This window comes from Gigantopelta aegis, chromosome 13, assembly GCF_016097555.1.
Source record: "Gigantopelta aegis isolate Gae_Host chromosome 13, Gae_host_genome, whole genome shotgun sequence".
Taxonomy (NCBI): domain Eukaryota; kingdom Metazoa; phylum Mollusca; class Gastropoda; order Neomphalida; family Peltospiridae; genus Gigantopelta; species Gigantopelta aegis.
In genome coordinates, this window is record NC_054711.1 from 24,246,430 (window position 1) to 24,265,332 (window position 18,903).

The 18,903-nt window shown below is 32.9% G+C and overlaps 1 protein-coding gene across 1 annotated transcript in view; it reads left to right on the top strand.

Moving 5' to 3' along the window:
- Positions 1-18,903, top strand: part of LOC121387235 (titin-like) — a 481,073-nt gene that overhangs the window by 230,512 nt on the left and 231,658 nt on the right. The window contains exons 87-88 of the mRNA XM_041518261.1: positions 7,959-8,380; positions 10,365-10,680. Of these exons, the coding sequence (XP_041374195.1) occupies positions 7,959-8,380; positions 10,365-10,680 (738 nt within the window). The remainder of the gene's footprint in view (positions 1-7,958; positions 8,381-10,364; positions 10,681-18,903) is intronic.

Genomic DNA, 18,903 nt, shown 5'->3' on the forward strand with positions numbered 1-18,903 from the left:
GGGGGGGGGGGGTTGATTAAAAATAAATAAATAAATATATAGGGGAGAAAACTCTGCAGCAAATCTTCTAAGAGCATGACACAAAATTTCAAACCGTTTCCTTTTACTTCTGAATTTGCATGGCTTATGAGATCCACTGTTTTCTATCTATGTCAGATGTGTGGTAAATAGTCTTATTTAGCCACCTACCTTCATCCTACCTGTAATTAGTCACCTTTGTATGTTTACTGTTTATCTCACCTGTCACGGGAGTAAGACTGTTTTTATTGTAGAGTGATTTTTGTTGTGATTTTTAGCTCCGTGTGTTCTGTTGGGAATTTTTTTAAACAAAATTACAAAAGAAAAAAATATGCACTTATCACATAATTCAAATTATATGGAATTTTTCATTTTATCCAGAAATCTTTATTATATCATTCATTGTTGTAAAATTGTTTTATGTTGAATTTGAATTTGTGAACTGCATATTTTTTTAATATTGTATTGAGCTTTGTTACCTTGAATATGTTAAATTCAAAGGTTAAATGACATTTATTATCAATTCCAACAGTATTTTTTAATAAATAAGGTTATCATTAATTTGGTATAAATAAATATATTTTTATTTGTTAGTTAAAATAAAGGAGAGATATATACTGGGTGTATAAGTAATTTGATTATCAATGAATAACTTTATACATACATTAATCTATATTAGCATATGGGGGGTTTTTTCACGTTAAAAAAAAAGTTTTAATATTCAAGGTAACAAAGATTAATTGTCTAAACATGTAGTAATAATTTGTTCTGTGTAATTTGATTGTGTTATGATGTGTTTTGAACAAATTATGTGTTGTCTTTGTAATTTTGTGTGTCAAATTAATTTGTTATTTTAAAATGACAGTCTTGTTGAAAGCATTTTTACCAGTACATGTTTAGTCAGATTTGTTTGTTTTTGAACAACATAGCATTGTATTATTATTGTTATGGCAGTCTTGTTGTGTGTCAAATAACACTGATATTTAACAATTGTAGTTTGTTGTTTTGAAAGTCTTATCTTTATATTAACCGACAGTTCGTTTTTTCAGCATGTTTTGTGTCATTTGCATGCCTAACATTATGTTGTGACTCAGCAAAATCAGGTATGTGAAGCATTTCTTCTTTTCTGCAAGATAATGAAATATTTGTGTGATATGTTAATTAAGTCTTGTATAAAAGTCTGTAGTAATAGTTTCTTTAAAACAGACAATAACAGATAAACACTGATAGTGACTTTGACAATTTAAGAGAAAAATAAATTAAATTGACATTTCATTAGTAAAATTGTTACATGCACAATACATGCACGCCGTTTTATATGAAAATATATAGTCATGTTTAGTCATGAGACTTGCACAATAATATTCCATTAAATTAAAAAAACAAAAATTCACATCACTGAAAATTCATGAACAAATTTCTGTTCCATAAAATAGTTCATATTATGATTATAATGGTTTTCAAGTCGGTAGAACATTTTCAGGCTGACATGTATGAATTTAATATTGTAGTTTATTACACTATTTTATAGATATTACAGTTAAAACTGATTACACACAATACACTAGAAATACATACATGTACGTGAATATACACAGCTATATACAGTGGCACAGCAATATTAATCCAGAATTCAGTTTACATGTAATTAAGATGAATTTTAACTGTTCATTATTACAAACTTGTCTTTGTAGGTTTATTACCGGTATACATATTTCACTGTAATATTGGGGGAAATAAACCATGAAATGAACATAATCTATAGTTTTAACCAATCAAGGGCTGTTGGGAAATGTAGCCAAATATAATTATTTATTCCAGTTATACGCAAAATCTTCCAAAATACCTCTTTATAAATGCTGAATTCACTTGAGTTTTAATTGTTAACTATTGGATTTCAAAAATGGTATAATTTGATATCAAGTTTGTTTCGAAGTAATGGTTTGGGCTGGGGTATAATTCCATCATTCCATCATTCATCCATCCATCCATCCATCCATCCATCCATCCATCCTTCCATCCATCCATCCATCCATCCATTCATTCATTCATTCATTCATTCATTCAAACTTGTTTACATAAATTCAAATATTGTGTGACATTAAATAAAGGAAGTCCTTTAAAATGTGTCTACATCATTACCAAAAATCTATACGGTAAATTTGTTCTTTTCAAACATTGTAAGTGGTGATATGATTATATATATTACACTATACTGCATGTTCATGTTTCCTGCTTGTATTTTCCTTTCCATCTGTACTGTAGCTGCTAAAAAGAAATCTATATATTCTTAAGAAGAAACAAAAACTAGTCTAAGCTACAACCATTTGGATTGCAATTTTTTAAAATATGACGGACCAAAGTTTGAATTCATGACCAGACTGGTTTACTTAGACCGTTCCTCAATGAACACGAATGCTTAGACTGGTTTTCTTCTACTGCACAAACTATGATTCATCCATTTCACTTCAGCTTTCTCTGATAAAAAAAAACTCTGCTTCTTTTGGTAATGTTTGCTGCCAGGGTGGTATAAATGTGATTGTTACTGGGGATGACTGCAAGAATGGTAAAAACACATGGTAGACCACAGAGGTTGCTTAAAACATCCAACCCTGCCTGTACTTGCAGACATATTGGAAGTGTGCTGTATCATCACATAGAGGTCTTTAATTCAGGCGTAACTTGACACTTAGTGTTTTCAAATATTATATTTACTGGGTTAACATTTCTGCTGGTGGACTGTTAGTCTGGGAGTGTATCATTAGTCCCATTGCAATTTTAAAAATTGTTCAATACTAAATGCAAAATGTACATTATTTTCAAACAGTGTTTAACAGTACACTATGGTTAACTGGTCTTCCATGTTTGTGGATGACCAAGAGGTTATGATCACAGACTGTCAGAGGCCATGCAAGCCTGTGAAAGGCCATACAAGCCTTCTGAAAGGCCATGCAAGCCTGTGAAAGGCCATGCAAGCCTGTGAAAGGCCATACAAACCTGTCAAAGGCCATGCAAGTCTGTCAAAGGCCATGCAAGCCTGTCATAGGCTATGCAAGTCTGTCAAAGGTCATGCAAGCCTGTCAAAGGCCATGTAAGCCTGTCAAAGGCCATAAAAGTCTTTTAAAGGCCATGCAAGCCTGTCAAAGGCTATGCAAGTCTGTCAAAGGTTATGCAAGCCTGTCAAAGGCCATGCAAGTCTGTCAAAGGCCATGCAAGTCTGTCAAAGGCCATGCAAGCCTGTCAAAGCCCATGCAAGCATGTCAAAGGTCATGCAAGTCTGTCAAAGGCTATGGAAGTCTGTCAAAGGTCATGCAAATCTGTCAAAGGCCATGCAAGCCTGACAAAGGCCATGCAAGTCTGCCAAAGGTCATGCAAGCCTGTCAAAAACCATGTAAGCCTGTCAAAGGCCATGCAAGCCTGTCAAAGGCCATGCAAGTCTGTCAAAATCCATGCAAGCCTGTCAAAGGCCATGCAAGTCAGTGCAGTAGGTGTGAATGAAGAAACTTACCAGGATCAAAATTGTATCTCTGCACAAACTGTCTTGTATTATTTTGTGTTGCAGATTTGTAGTAGTATTGATATAAACTACTATACTACCTGCTGTACATGTATCTAGTGATAACTTCCACTTTTAGCTCTGTTATTCTGGTAGAGCATAGGAATCTTACACAGAGATTTCTCCTTTCTGAATCCTTGATGGAGGCTGATATGGTAACTGTGTGTGTTCTTAAAATAAGAATATACAATTATAACCAGTCAGATTCTGTAACATGTTAACTGCCCAGGCGCATAGCTCTGGGATGCCAGTACACCATGACTTGTATATCAATTAAAGGCTGTGGTATGTGCCATCATGTCTTTGTGATGGTGAATATAAAAGATCCCTTGCTACTAATTAATGGAAAAAAAGTAGCAGTTTTCCTCTCTAAGACCATATGTCAAAAGTACCAAATGATTGACATCCAACAGCCGATGATTAATAAATCATTGTGCTCTAGTGGTGTTGTTAAACAAAATAAACTTTAGCTCTGGGATATATCTCAATATTTTGAGAAAAAAGTATATAGTGGTGTTGGTGTAAAGTTCTCCAATGGCAACACAGCTTGTGGGAATTTCCCGATTAACTCAGTAGGTAGAGTACTGAACTCTAAGCAGAGTATCAATCGTTCAAATCTCTTCATAGGTGACTGATTTATCATTTACATTTTTGAGCTGACTTGTGGACTGGGTGTGCTCTTAGTGACTACTCCCGTGTCAAGTTTTACATCTGTAAAAAGACTCCCCAGGATAATACATCTTTCCTACTTTGTCTGAAGGATGATGACCAATTCCATGACTGCATGGTATTACTAATCTTATCTGAACAACAAAACTGGTACATAATTTGACAATCATATCATGTTTTTTCTTCACAAGGTAGAGTGTCGGAAGGACACGTTGACAAGCTTAAGACAGAGCTCATCAGATATGTTGACTTACATACAAAGACAGCCATGATGGCATGCAATCATGAATCATTCTCAAAACAGTGATTGATTGTTTTGAAACATATATTACTACTATTGAAAAACAAATGGATTATAGGCACATGTTTTCCAACTTACTAGGCCTTCTCCAAAATGCATACCATGATAATATCAGATGTTTGCAAAATATAGCTACAGTAGATAAAGCAATTGATTATCCAAAGCAGAAAGAAAAAACAACAACTGTATTCATATAAAGACCATCTTAGCACCAACAGTGGTGCATGTGTGTACAGTGCATATTGACAAGATGTAATTACTGCTGGTTGGTGTGTTCAGTTTGTGTTCACAGGGATAATGAATACGGCTAAAGGGACAGACCCTAGTTTCAACACATGAAAATTAACGTTAATGATGATTTGCTTGGACATGGGCTAGTATTGGTTTGCTTTAATTTACTAATCAAGATGTTCATAATGGAGTGGCAAGTAAGATTTAAATATGTTTACAGTACATGACACAACAATAATATCAACTAACAACCCATAGTTGTTTTTTTAAGGTTGGTAGTTAATCCAGCTGAACACACTGGTACAAGCAGCAGTAGTTAATTATTGTGTAATTCCCAAAATTATCCGCTCATTATTATTTATTCTGGTCTGGACCAACCCACTGGCTATCCAGAGACTTGGCCCGCGACAGACATGCCTGAAACCTTAGTGGCATATGGGCATGTTAAAAATACTCACACACACACACACTCATTGTTATTCACTGGTGACACCATCTACACATGATGACAGTCTGCACAACTGACCAACTATGCCTAGATCACTTTACTGTAGACTGGTAATAAAAGTCGAATGGCATCTAACTCTACAAGAGTTATGTCTAAATGAGAAGAACAGTGGGAAGAGGACTAGAAGACTTCATCATATGTGGTCATGTGGGATAGAAAAAGTACATCTGAGGTAGTGGAAGTTTTGACCAGGGTCAATTGACAGTAGGCTCAATTGTTAGAGAAGTAATAACCACTGCTGACAGAAAGGTAAACACAGATAGTGTCAAATTAAGACATAACTGTTTCCCTATGCAGGCTTCTACCATAGTCATACTACAGTAAAACCTCTCAAAACCGGACCCTCTGTAAACTGGAATTCCGTCAAAATCGGACGTTTTACTTGGTCCCCTTTTAAATATGTGTAGAAGAGAACCTCTCTAAACCGGACACCTCTAAAACATGACTGTTTACTTGGTTCCAAGGGTGTCCGGTTTAGAGGAGTTTTACTGTACTTCATGAAGTTAAAAATAGATGGCATGCCACACAACCACAGCTGTATACACTATATTTTAGTACTTTCGTCCATTGTATTTATAAGCAAGTGTGACATGGTATAATTGCATAGTTCACACAATGAGATATAGATCATATCACAATTTCATTCATAAATCAAAGAGCTGATGTTTTTCAATATCTTTCATTCATGTATTGGGAATAAAAAATATTAAACAAGTCCATAAAATGACAAAGTTTGATGTACTATTTTTATATTAATCAATCCCACATCCCTACACACTCGCCTTGAAAGTTTTAGAAGAGTGGTAAATTGATCGCTTTGCAATAAAATTTAATACATTTTATTTGAAACTTTATGTGATTGTTCACCAAGCATCATTTCAAGGGAGTGATCTTCAGCTTGCATAAGTTCAGTCTGTTACGTTTGCTAATCATGCAATCAGTTAATGTGAAAGATTATTGGAGCTATCAGTACATCTTGTTTATGGAATTCTTGTATGTGATATTGGAGGCGTTTACACAATAGTTCCTGTGAGGGTGGAATAGGGGTGTTCTTGAAAAATGAGTAATTTCCTTGTGAACAGAATTCTTTTTAAAATCAAAAAGTGAGATTATATGGGGATGGCAAATTGTTTCTACAACCTATTGCATTTGCAAAATGATTTGGTTTTAAAATTACTACATACAACACAAACATGGAATTATTAACTGAAACTTTTGTCATTTGATAAGAATTAAACCTGAATTCTGTGACAAAGATCAGGATTAATAATAATTAAGTTAATTAGTTTGATAAAACGTTTACATGTAATTTTAACTAAACCTTATTTTACATGTAGTTAATAGGTTATATCATTAAACTAAACCCTAAATTAAAACAAATATTACATGTAGTTAATAGTTTATATCATTAAACTAAACCCATATGTTGGCCTTTTTTTGGAACTAAAATTGAATTTTGTAATGAAAATCCGGTTATATAATAATTAAGTTGGCAAAAAAATATAATGTATTTAAAGTGGAACACAAAAAATCCATTTGAAATTATTTGCTAGTTAATAAGTATGGTACTACCATACATGTACATGTACATGTCTTCATTATTACAATCATTATTAATATTAAATTAAAACCTTTGTCATTTGTTGTAGTACTGAATTTGAATTTCATGACCAAAATCAAAATATGTCATTTAATATCATGTAACACACATCATTTTATACCGTTGCAGATATCTTCTTTCCCTCTTAAACTTAAAATCTTTTTACCCAGGAACTAAAAATTGTAAAAATTACTAGTCCAATTAATTATGACTGGATTTTGGTTTACATATCCAATTATGGGTTACATATTCAATTACGGTACAAGCAAGCTGTCCTTGACACATCTCAACTAGCTGGGCTTTATGTCCAGGAGAGTTAGTGGTTAAAAAGTGAGAAGTTGGTATAGTGGTCTTGAATCTGCCCAGTGAGCCATTAAATTTGACTCTACGTGACACACACAACTGGGATGCTAATCCAGTACCTACATGTATATGACTTGACCACTACACCACTGAGACGAACCCATAAATGTTCACTTCGCTGATTTTTATCACACTTCTCTCCCATCTTTTGGGAAGGGATAAGTCACTACTGTCTTTTTTCAATTCTAAATTAGGACCTGTTGAGGCAAATTAACCCAATGAGGCTACTCTGGTTCATTAAAGGTGCTATGTCAAAGTTGCAGTAATGGCTGTTGCCGCCAAAAATATTTATTATTTTTTGCTTTGAAACAACAACAAAAATTACAACAAAATGCATTTATTATTAGACATTATTTTATTTTAGGGGGGAATCTTGACAGTGTTTCACATGCATTAACTAGTGTTGTCATTCTTTTATGTATACACATTCAACACACTTAGTTTATCCATAATTCATTGCAGATAACTGAAAAAGAAATGAAGGTGGTGACCATGCTATATTTAGCCACAAAGTATTTGGGAAACCCCTCTTTTTGTCAAGTACAAGACTTTTAAACATTGTTATTATTGACTTAATTAAGAAAAGATTGTGTTTAGGATCAATTAATTTGTAGTTATTTATTTCAAATATATGTGAAAATAACAAAATATTTTAGCTTGAACTTTGACATAGGACCTTTAATATTGATGCCTGTTAATTGTTTTCTTGTAGAACTACCAAGCACAGAGGAAACGACAGCTGAGTTAGCTGAGAAAGACCAGGATCGATTGGAGGGTCTGACGCTCGAAGGTACGGGCACGGAGAAGATTGAGACGGAGGTAGTTTCACACGAATTTGTTGTCCGCGAAACGACTGAGGTCGTTACCGAGGAAACCACCCTAGACGAGACCCCTGTCCCAGTCAAAGAAGATGTTTCACTGACTACAATGTTGTCTGAAGTCTCGCAGTTGTCGGTTGAGGAGACGCGAGGAGACTTTACCGTAGAGGAACGGGAATCGGTTGAAGAGACGGTTGAAGTTGAGAAGTTGTTGCAGCCCCAGGTGGCGGCCGAGGTGCCTACAGATGTTGCTGCTGACTTGTTGATCATTGAGGAAGAAGTCCCCATCGAACAAGAGGTGACCTTCAAAGAACAGGTAAATGCTACAGTACAGGACACAACAATAAAGTAAATTACAGGGCAGAATAAATATTACAGTATGTGACATGACAATAAAGTCAGCTATAGGACACACTAAATGCTACAGTACGTGACACAACAATAAAGTCAACTACAGGGCACAGTAAATGCTACAGTACGTGACACAACAATAAAGTCAGCTACAGGACACACTAAATGCTACAGTATGTGACACAACAATAAAGTTTGCTACAGGGCACAGTAAATGCTACAGTATGTGACACAACAATAAAGTCAACTACAGGGCACAGTAAATGCTACAGTACGTGACACAACAATAAAGTCAACTACAGGGCACACTAAATGCTACAGTACATGACACAACAATAAAGTCAACTACAGGGCACAGTAAATGCTACAGTACATGACACAACAATAAAGTCAACTACAGGACACAACAATAAAGTCAACTACAGGGCACAGTAAATGCTACAGTACGTGACACAACAATAAAGTCAACTACAGGGCACACTAAATGCTACAGTACATGACACAACAATAAAGTCAACTACAGGGCACAGTAAATGCTACAATACGTGACACAACAATAAAGTCAACTACAGGACACACTAAATACTACAGTATGTGACACAACAATAAAGTTAACTACAGGACACACTAAATGCTACAGTACGTGACACAGCAATAAAGTCAACTACAGGGCACAGTAAATGCTACAGTACGTGACACAGCAATAAAGTCAGCTACAGGACACACTAAATGCTACAGTATGTGACACAATAATAAAGTCAACTACAGGACACACTAAATGCTACAGTACGTGACACAACAATAAAGTCAACTACAGGGCACAGTAAATGCTACAGTATGTGACACCACAATAAAGTTGGCTACAGGGCACAGTAAATGCTACAGTACGTGACACAACAATAAAGTCAACTACAGGGCACAGTAAATGCTACAGTATGTCACAACTGTAAAGTCAACTACAGGCACAATAAATGCTACAGTACATGACACAACAATAAAGTCGGCTACAGGGCACAGTATTTCACACAAACCAGACTTTACTGTAAAAAAAAAAAACTAACTGAGGGGAGTGATTAATTGCTCATATAACTTAGATTATGAGAAGCCATTTAAGATACTAGCATATTAACACCATATCAATTTACATACTGTCCTTGAACTAGTATTGGGATCATGAGCGAGAGAGATAGCTCCCCTTAAGTGGTGAGTTCTGATGAACCGGCATTCTGTTTGCATGTCAGTTATGCAACATTAAAGTTATGCACACTGCCATTGAGTTAACCAGCCCCAAGTTTAGCCAGCAAACATTTCGCTAACGTTTGCGAACAATTTGATTGGTTCCCAACGTGGCCATTTGGTTTACTGTGAAGGGCATAAACCAGTCTAGCGAACGTTTTTCTGCTCGGTCTGGTTGAATGCAGCTCAGAGTAATGACATGTCAATAATAAGTTTTCATGTAACAAATCAATTCCCATTGCTGATAATGTTAACATACATTTTTTTTTAAATGTTGACATATTTTTCTAAGAAAACTGATAATTAAATTATACATCACAGAGAAATCAATTTCACATATTACATGTTAATAAAAGAATGAATGTTTAAACCAACATTCTTTTCCTCCCCTTAAGTGGTGAGTTCTGATGAACCGGCATTCTGTTTGCATGTCAGTTATGCAACATTAAATTTATGCACTCTGCCAATGAGTTAACCAGAGTAATGAAATGTCAGTCATAAGTTTTCATGTAACAAATCAATTCCCATTCCTGATAATGTTAACATATTTTAAAAAACAATATTGACATATTTTTCTTAGAAAACTGATAATTAACTTACATGTATGCATCACAGAGAAATCAATTTCACATATTACATTTTAATAAAAATAACGAATGATGTTCTCACCAAGAAAGAATTTTTAGACCAACATTCCTTTCCTTTACACCCAGGTTCCAGAAGAACAAGTTCCGGTTCCAGCAGGAGAGGCTCCAGTCTTCACACAGGAGCTGTCCAATGTTGAGACCCTTGAGGGCAAACCGGCTCACTTTGAGTGTGTTGTCCGAGGGCAGCCTCAGCCAGACATCTGCTGGTTCCTCGACGGAGAACCCATCCAGGAGTCTCCAGTCTTCAAGACATCCACCAACATTGACGGCGTCTGTCTTCTGGAGATACCAGAAGCCCTCCCAGAAGACGAAGGTCAGTTCGAATGCCGAGCTGAGAATGAATTGGGTGTTGCAACCACAAAGGCTGATCTCTACATACAAGGTAGGACGATGATTTTTTATATTGTTTTGTTGTATATTTCCTTATTTTTTTCAGATAATGAATATGCAAAATTTAGTTTTTAATCGATTATTTTTGTATTTTTGAATTATTGAATATTTATATTTTATCAAGATACTTAAAAAAATTATTTACTTTTGATATATATTTATATATGTTATATATTTGAAGATTTTTTATGCACTTTGATAAGTTTGAAAAAAATAATTAAAGGCATAAATGGAATACTTTAAATGAAATAAATGATGTATCATTTTCAAAGTTTCAAACTTGGTTTTTTTAATTAAAACTCAAGCATTTTTACTACTAGCCATATATATCTTTAATAATAGAATAAAATAAATAAAAATTATTGATGTCAAAATTGTGCTCTGTACATGAAAATAAAATCACAACAACATTTATCATATCATGTTTTTAATATTGGAAATTCGGTGTTATCAAAGTGCATTAATTCTGTGAAGATGTTTAATAATTATAGGATAGTCTCCCCTGATTTCCTTCTGAATTACCGATTATTACATGCATGCGTCTTGCACTGCACCCTGCATGGACCATTGCCTGTTTATTAACTTAACCATCCCTCATTCAGCACCCCCTGTTATCAAGTCATATACAAACCTGTGTGAGATAATATCATTTACCCTGAATAGTTTATCCTGACCTATGTGAGTAATTAATGTACAAATACATATTAATACTGAAACCCAAGTTTCCCAGTATTCATAATATTAAAATTAAAATATGTTTCCCCAACCTAAGTCTGCTATATAATATTAATATTAAAACAAATTATTCCAACTTCAAATTGTATTTGTGTATACCTGGATGTGTTCTTCCCATTTTAAATCCCTCCTTTGCCCATAAAATAATTTTTACCCTTCACTCTGTTGAAATTATTTTTCCTTTTTTTCACAACTTGGTATTTGAAATTACAGGTGTATTTGAGCAAAACATTGTTGTTTTTATTGTTTATAATCAAGAATATTTGCAGAATTATTATTTTCTAAATTTGTGTTTTTGTAAAATGCCTCTTACTATATCACCAAATGTGTTCTGAATTTGATTTAGATTGTACAAATTTAGAGGTTTTCGGTAACAAGTTGACTACATGTATTTCTCTGTGAAATTAAAAGCATTATTTAGTATTATCTGTTATACGGTTAGGGCTCATGCTTATAAAACTTTGAAGTCCTGACTGAAGACATTAGCAAAGTTAAAATACCCTTTGGACTGCCATACGCAAAGATACAGTTTTGATTATGGAATCTAAACAACAAAACTGGAATACTGCACATTGCAGAGGCCAAAGGGCATATTTGGCAAAATACAGGTAGTGGTTGATTCCATGAATCTCTTATCTAGTGCCTCATCACATGTTAAATGTTAAACGTCTTTAAAGTTTCATATGCATTGAGCAATGAAAAGAAACAAAAAAAACTTTTGTTTCATTCTTTGTAATGTAATCAGAAAAATATTGTAATGGGGGTGGATGGGGGTGGGTGGGTAAATGTATATCTGAATGAGGTATGGTTTTTGCATCCTTGGAAGTAATAGGACTTGCTCTTTGAACAAATATATGTAACATGCCAGACTTAATTAGCAGAAAAAGTTAAAAACTTAATGAATGATATGTCATTTTCTTTGTCACTTAAAGGTGCTTTATCTGTTTAAAACAGGTACAGTCTCTGGTTGACATACAATAACACTGATTTAAGTTGATAGTGCACCTTTAAGTTGTCAATAAAGGTTTTTAATTGTTTACTTCCAATGATAACAAATCTGAATGAACTAAATTGTAAAGATGGCTGTAGACAATGCTTGTATAGTAATAACAAATAATGTGTGTACTAATGATCAATATATTAATTTATTAATATGTAGTTATGTCAGAGTTAAAATTTGTGTACATGTAAATATTGATTGTATGTTATTATCTTGACATCTAAAGTAATAAACCAACGTACTCTAGTGGTGCCATTAAACAAAATAAACTTTACACATGGTAAACAAAAATAGAGGTATCTGATAGTGTAAAATTAATGGACATGTATAATCTTTTAATTAAATTTTCAATGTTTAGTGAAAACAAAGTATTATTGAGTTCACTGTGTACTGTGTTAAATGCCAGCTGCTTGAAGCAGTGGTGGTTACAGAATCATTGGTAATATAATATATCGAGTGAAGTTTGCAATCATATCTCATAAGTCACACGAGTGTGATATGATTGCAAACTTCATGAGATGAGATATAAATCATATTTGACAAAAAACATGAACTTTTCTATATATTATATAACTTTTGGCAATTTACCTTAATTTTAAAATGCCAGCAGCAAAATAGTTTCCGGGTTTCATACAGTGAAGATAATACTTTCTACAGTGATGATAACACATTTTAGAGTGAAATAGGGAAATTTTTACTCTAAAATGTGTTGTCGTCACTGAGTTACTGATAACACTTTTATTTCACTGATATTTTAAGATATTTCACTAAATGTTATATAATAAATAGTATAAATACTTCACAATTCAGTTGTGCTATGGTTAAGAGTTCACTAATTGAAAAATGGGGAATCTTAATTAAAGTTTTTTGTAAAAAGTGGTTTGTTAATAAAACAATCAGTTCTAAAACTTAGTCAAAGCAATGCTTGATCATATACAGTACAAATTTTTTATATATATTTATTATTATTATTATTATTGTTATTATTGTTATTTTTATTATAGTTTCATACTTAGATACATGGCTTCTAATAACTAAGGAATACAGCAGTATGTGTAGGTCTTTTCTCTCAAAATGTTATCTTAAAACATTTTTGAAATTCTATAATTTAAGTTATAAAGTTCAAAGCCTTTGTAGCTTTTTTAATTAATCTAAAATAATTCTGTATATATTTTATGAAAACAACTGTGAAATCTTGAAATATCCAGTTATAGATTTCATCAATTCTGTAAAATCTTCACATTATTAATCTTTATAATTATTTTATATGTTTTTGTTCAGTAAATTTAATAAATAAATTGCAAATAATATATTTTTAGCACTCTTTATAAACCCTTTTAGTATACAAAACATTTCTTTTTTAAAAATTATATGAAATTATACTACTTTTTTCTTTATAATAGTACTTATCATTTGATCAGTTAGCACCATTAATATTATTCGGGCTGTTATTCACATCATGCAGTTTGATCTGATATTACAGACATCAAAAAGATGGTTCTAATATATTTTTTTCTAAAATTAATCGATTGCTATTCATAATTTTGTCCGTCTCTTAGCATAATATATGTTTTTGCTTCTACTATTTATCATTCTTCATAATATTTAGTTTTCTCTGTTTTGATTTCTTCTTCTTTCTTTCTTTCTTGTTTGTGAGTGGGGAGAGTGATGTGGGTTGGTTTGGATAACAGATTTTGATAAACATGGATTCAGTTTTAGCTGACTAGTGTTGATTAGTGTTAACAAATCTTGGGATAAGACAATTAGAGTTCAATTTTAGGATAACAACAAACTGCATGATATGAATATGAACTTGTTTCGCTGATGACGCACACTCACACAAAGAGTAAAAATTTAAATAAAATATGCTAATATTTGAAATGCATTGTGTTATACTAACTACATTCACAGTAAAAAGATGCTGTTTACAGTGGTACATTCTTAGGTGCATCACAAATATGGGGGAGGGGGAATTGGCTTTTATAATGACAATAATTATTAACAAACTTAAAGAAAATTTGTCATAATACATGTATCTTCATATAGTCCTAATATGATTATTTTCCCAAAAATAATTAAGTGTATCGTTTTCATGTTTATGACGGATTATATTGATACAAATTGTGTTATTTCTGTGATCTCACTGCAATGTAAACTATGATAGAGGTTTAGAAAGGTTGTTTATTTACATCCAGATAATTTGTTGAAAGTTTCTGTGCTGTAAAGTCCTCTAAATTATGTGCTGATTTTGGCAAACTGTTAAATGATCTTGTTTCATATATATTAATTTAAGAACTTTATTTATAATATAGAATAATTATTTTTTATTTTGTTACACTATAATTTTTAAACAATATAATTTATTCTTGTAAATGAATGAAAACATCTTGATATGTGTAATTTGAAAAAGAAAAGAAAAAATGAACAAAAAAACCCCACATTATTCAGAATTGTTTATTAATTGGTTATAGCATATAAGTTGGCACTGCACTTAGTTAGTAAGAGCAATAGGTGTAGGTACATGTACATGTATGTTTTATAGATTCAGAAAGGAAACAAAAGAGTTATAAATAGATACAGGCATGATGTGGTATAGCTATTACCCAACTCACAATAAACTAAAATGGGCTCTTTGCATTTCAAATACATTTTAATGTATGATCATATTTCGTTTAAATTTCAAGGGTTTTTTATGCATTTGAATTTCAGTACATTTGCATAGATTCAGTATTGCTAATATTAAGTTAAGATAAAAAAGTGGTTTTAAGTTATTTGTAGCTAATAAACATGTGATTATATTAAGAGAAGTACAGTGAAACCTCTCAAAACCAGACATTCTGTAAACTGGAATTCCCTCAAAACCCGACACTCTGTAAACTGGAATTCTCTCAAGACCAGACAATCTGTAAACTGGAATTCTCTCAAAACCAGACATTTTACAGAGTCCTTTTTTAAAAAATAGGACAGAACTTAACTTCTCAAAATCAGATCCCTCTTATAACCGGACATTTGTCTTGGTACCAAGGGTGTCCGGTTTAGAGGGTTTCACTGTGTAAGAAATCAGCTGAATAGTAGATGTGATCTGTGTTTGACGATTGAAGACATTTCAAAATAATCTAAAGACACTTTGGGTTTTCTTATTTGTATAGTTTCACTTAAATGTATTGACAAGAATATATTTTGCTTTAAATCTGTATTTTATGTATTATGCCAAATGCATAACATTTGACTTCCTGAAGATTAATATGCACAGTGCAAGTGGTAATTACATAAATTGTCTTCACTTTAAGTATTAATATTCTTAACTTTGATTGTCCATGATGTATTAATTTTGTGAAATTTCATTGGCTTAAAGACAATTATATGCAGAATGAACTTTGGCTTCAGAATAATGTGCTTAACTTTGATTGGCCACTGCGTATGAAATTTAATGGATTTAAGCATAGCTTTATATTCACATATACAAAATGAATGGCCATAACATAAAATTTGATTGGTTTTGAAACAATAATATCTTGCTCTTTGATTGGTTAATAACATTCATGGAATTTGATTCGCTTGAAGTTGATAATTTGCTGAAATTATATTGCTTTTGATTTTTTTAAAATGTATAATTATGTCAAAGAGATAATATATACTGTAATATTTTATATGAAAAGTAAATAACATTAGGAAATGAAAGTATTAGAATAGATATATATCTTCACAGATCTACATGTATTTTTATATTATTTTTCTTACAATGTGCATGTACATTTACCAAACTAGTGCCAAACCTCCTTTAGGTATAAAACATCAGCTATGGAAAACTGCCTTCCATATTATTTTAAAATATTGTAATATAAAAATATTTTTGTTAGATATTACTTAATCATTTCAAGTTTTACAAATTCAGTAAAACAACAAACAAACAAAACATCAGTAATAATAATAATATTTTTAACAAAAAAATATTCTTTGATGTCTCATCAAAAGTATTCAAAGTCTTTTTGTCTGTGATTACTTAAAGTAGGTTTGGCTTAATTATAAGTGTTTTCACAAACATCTAAGGGAGATAACCAACTTTTGCCCAGCAGGCAAGAAATCTTCTCCAGAGAGAGAGACGGTTCCAGAAGAACAGCAGACAATTGACTTAGAATATCCTGTAGATAAATTAGAATCTGATGTTGTTGAGCAAATTGTAAGTGAACATGGTTCTGTAGATGAAATGCATGCTGTTGATGAAATAGCTGACCAGAAAGTACCCACTGAGGTTGAGGAACTTCCTCAAACTCAGGAAGTAATAGCTGATATTGTGCCAGAACAACCAGAAGCCATTAAACCAGTTGATGTTACAACTGAAAAAGAATTTCCAGTAATCGAGGAAGTCACTTCAGATATTTATCCTGAGGAAATTGAAAGCATAACGCCTGTTGTTTCTGAAGAGCTAGAAGAAACCAGTGAGATTCAGACACGTCAAACAGTTGAGACTGAGAAACCTAAAGAAGACATTCGTGAGGAAACTGTACCAAGTATTGAAACTTTCAAAGAGGAGATAACTCTAGTAACTCAACCTGAAAAAACTACTAACCTGGAGGAAATTTCAGTTGAGGTTACCAAAGAGAAAGTGAAAGAACAAATTGAAATTACACCAGAGATTCCTATACAGGAATCTTTCAAGCAAGAAATAACAATTGATACCAAACCTGATGAGGATAAGGAAATTTCAGTTGAGGTTACAGAAGAGAAAGTGAAAGAAGAGATTGAAATTACACCAGAGATTACTGAACAGGAAACTTTCAAAGAAGAAATAACTATCAGTCCTAAACCTGAGGACATTGAGGAAATTTCAGTTGAGGTTACAGCAGAGAAAGTGAAAGAAGAGATTGAAATTACACCAGAGATTACTGAACAGGAAACTTTCAAAGAAGAAATAACTATCAGTCCTAAACCTGAGGACATTGAGGAAATTTCAGTTGAGGTTACAGAAGAGAAAGTGAAAGAAGAGATTGAAATTACACCAGAGATTACTGAACAGGAAACTTTCAAAGAAGAAATAACTATCAGTACTAAACCTGAGGACATTGAGGAAATTTCAGTTGAGGTTACAGAAGAGAAAGTGAAAGAAGAGATTGAAATTACACCAGAGATTACTGAACAGGAAACTTTCCAAGAAGAAATAACTATCAGTCCTAAACCTGAGGACATTGAGGAAATTTCAGTTGAGGTTACAGAAGAGAAAGTGAAAGAAGAGATTGAAATTACACCAGAGATTACTGAACAGGAAACTTTCAAAGAAGAAATAACTATCAGTCCTAAACCTGAGGACATTGAGGAAATTTCATTTGAGGTTACAGAAGAGAAAGTGAAAGAAGAGATTGAAATTACACCAGAGATTACTGAACAGGAAACTTTCAAAGAAGAAATAACTATCAGTCCTAAACCTGAGGACATTGAGGAAATTTCAGTTGAGGTTACAGAAGAGAAAGTGAAAGAAGAGATTGAAATTATACCAGAGATTACTGAACAGGAAACTTTCAAAGAAGAAATAACTATCAGTCCTAAACCTGAGGACATTGAGGAAATTTCAGTTGAGTTTACAGCAGAGAAACTGAAAGAAGAGATTGAAATTACACCAGAGATTACTGAACAGGAAACGTTCAAAGAAGAAATAACAATTGGTCCAAAAACTGAGGACATTGAGGAAATCACAGTAGAGGTTACAGAAGAGAAAGTCAAAGAAGAAATTGAAATTACTCCTGAGATTCCTGAGGTGACTACTTTCAAAGAAGAAATAACAATTGGTCCAAAACCTGAGGAGATTGAAGAAATTTCAGTTGAGGTTACAGAAGAGAAAGTGAAGGAAGAAATTGAAATTACACCTGAGATTACTGAACAGGAAACTTTCAAAGAAGAAATAACAATTGGTCCAAAAACTGAGGAGGTTGAGGAAATCTCATTAGAGGTTACAGAAGAGAAAGTGAAGGAAGAAATTGAAATTACACCTGAGATTCCTGAACAGGAAACGTTCAAAGAACAAATAACAATTCATACCAAACCTGATGAGGTTGAGGAAATCACAGTTGAGGTTACAGAAGAGAAAGTGAAGGAAGAGATTGAAATTACACCAGAGATTCCTGAACAGGAAACGTTCAAAGAAGAAATAACAATTGGTCCAAAAACTGACGAGGTTGAGGAAATCTCAGTAGAGGTTACAGATGAGAAAGTGAAGGAAGAAATTGAAATTACACCAGAGATTACTGAACAGGAAACCTTTAAAGAAGAAATAACAATTCATACCAAACCTGATGAGGTTGAGGAAATCACAGTTGAGGTTACAGAAGAGAAAGTGAAAGAAGAAATTGAAATTACACCTGAGATTCTTGAACAGGAAACTTTCAAAGCAGAAATAACTGTTGGTACCAAACCTGAGGAGGAGACAGAAGAGGTTACAGAAGTGACTACAGAGTTTGAAATTAAGGAAACTGATATCACCTCTGA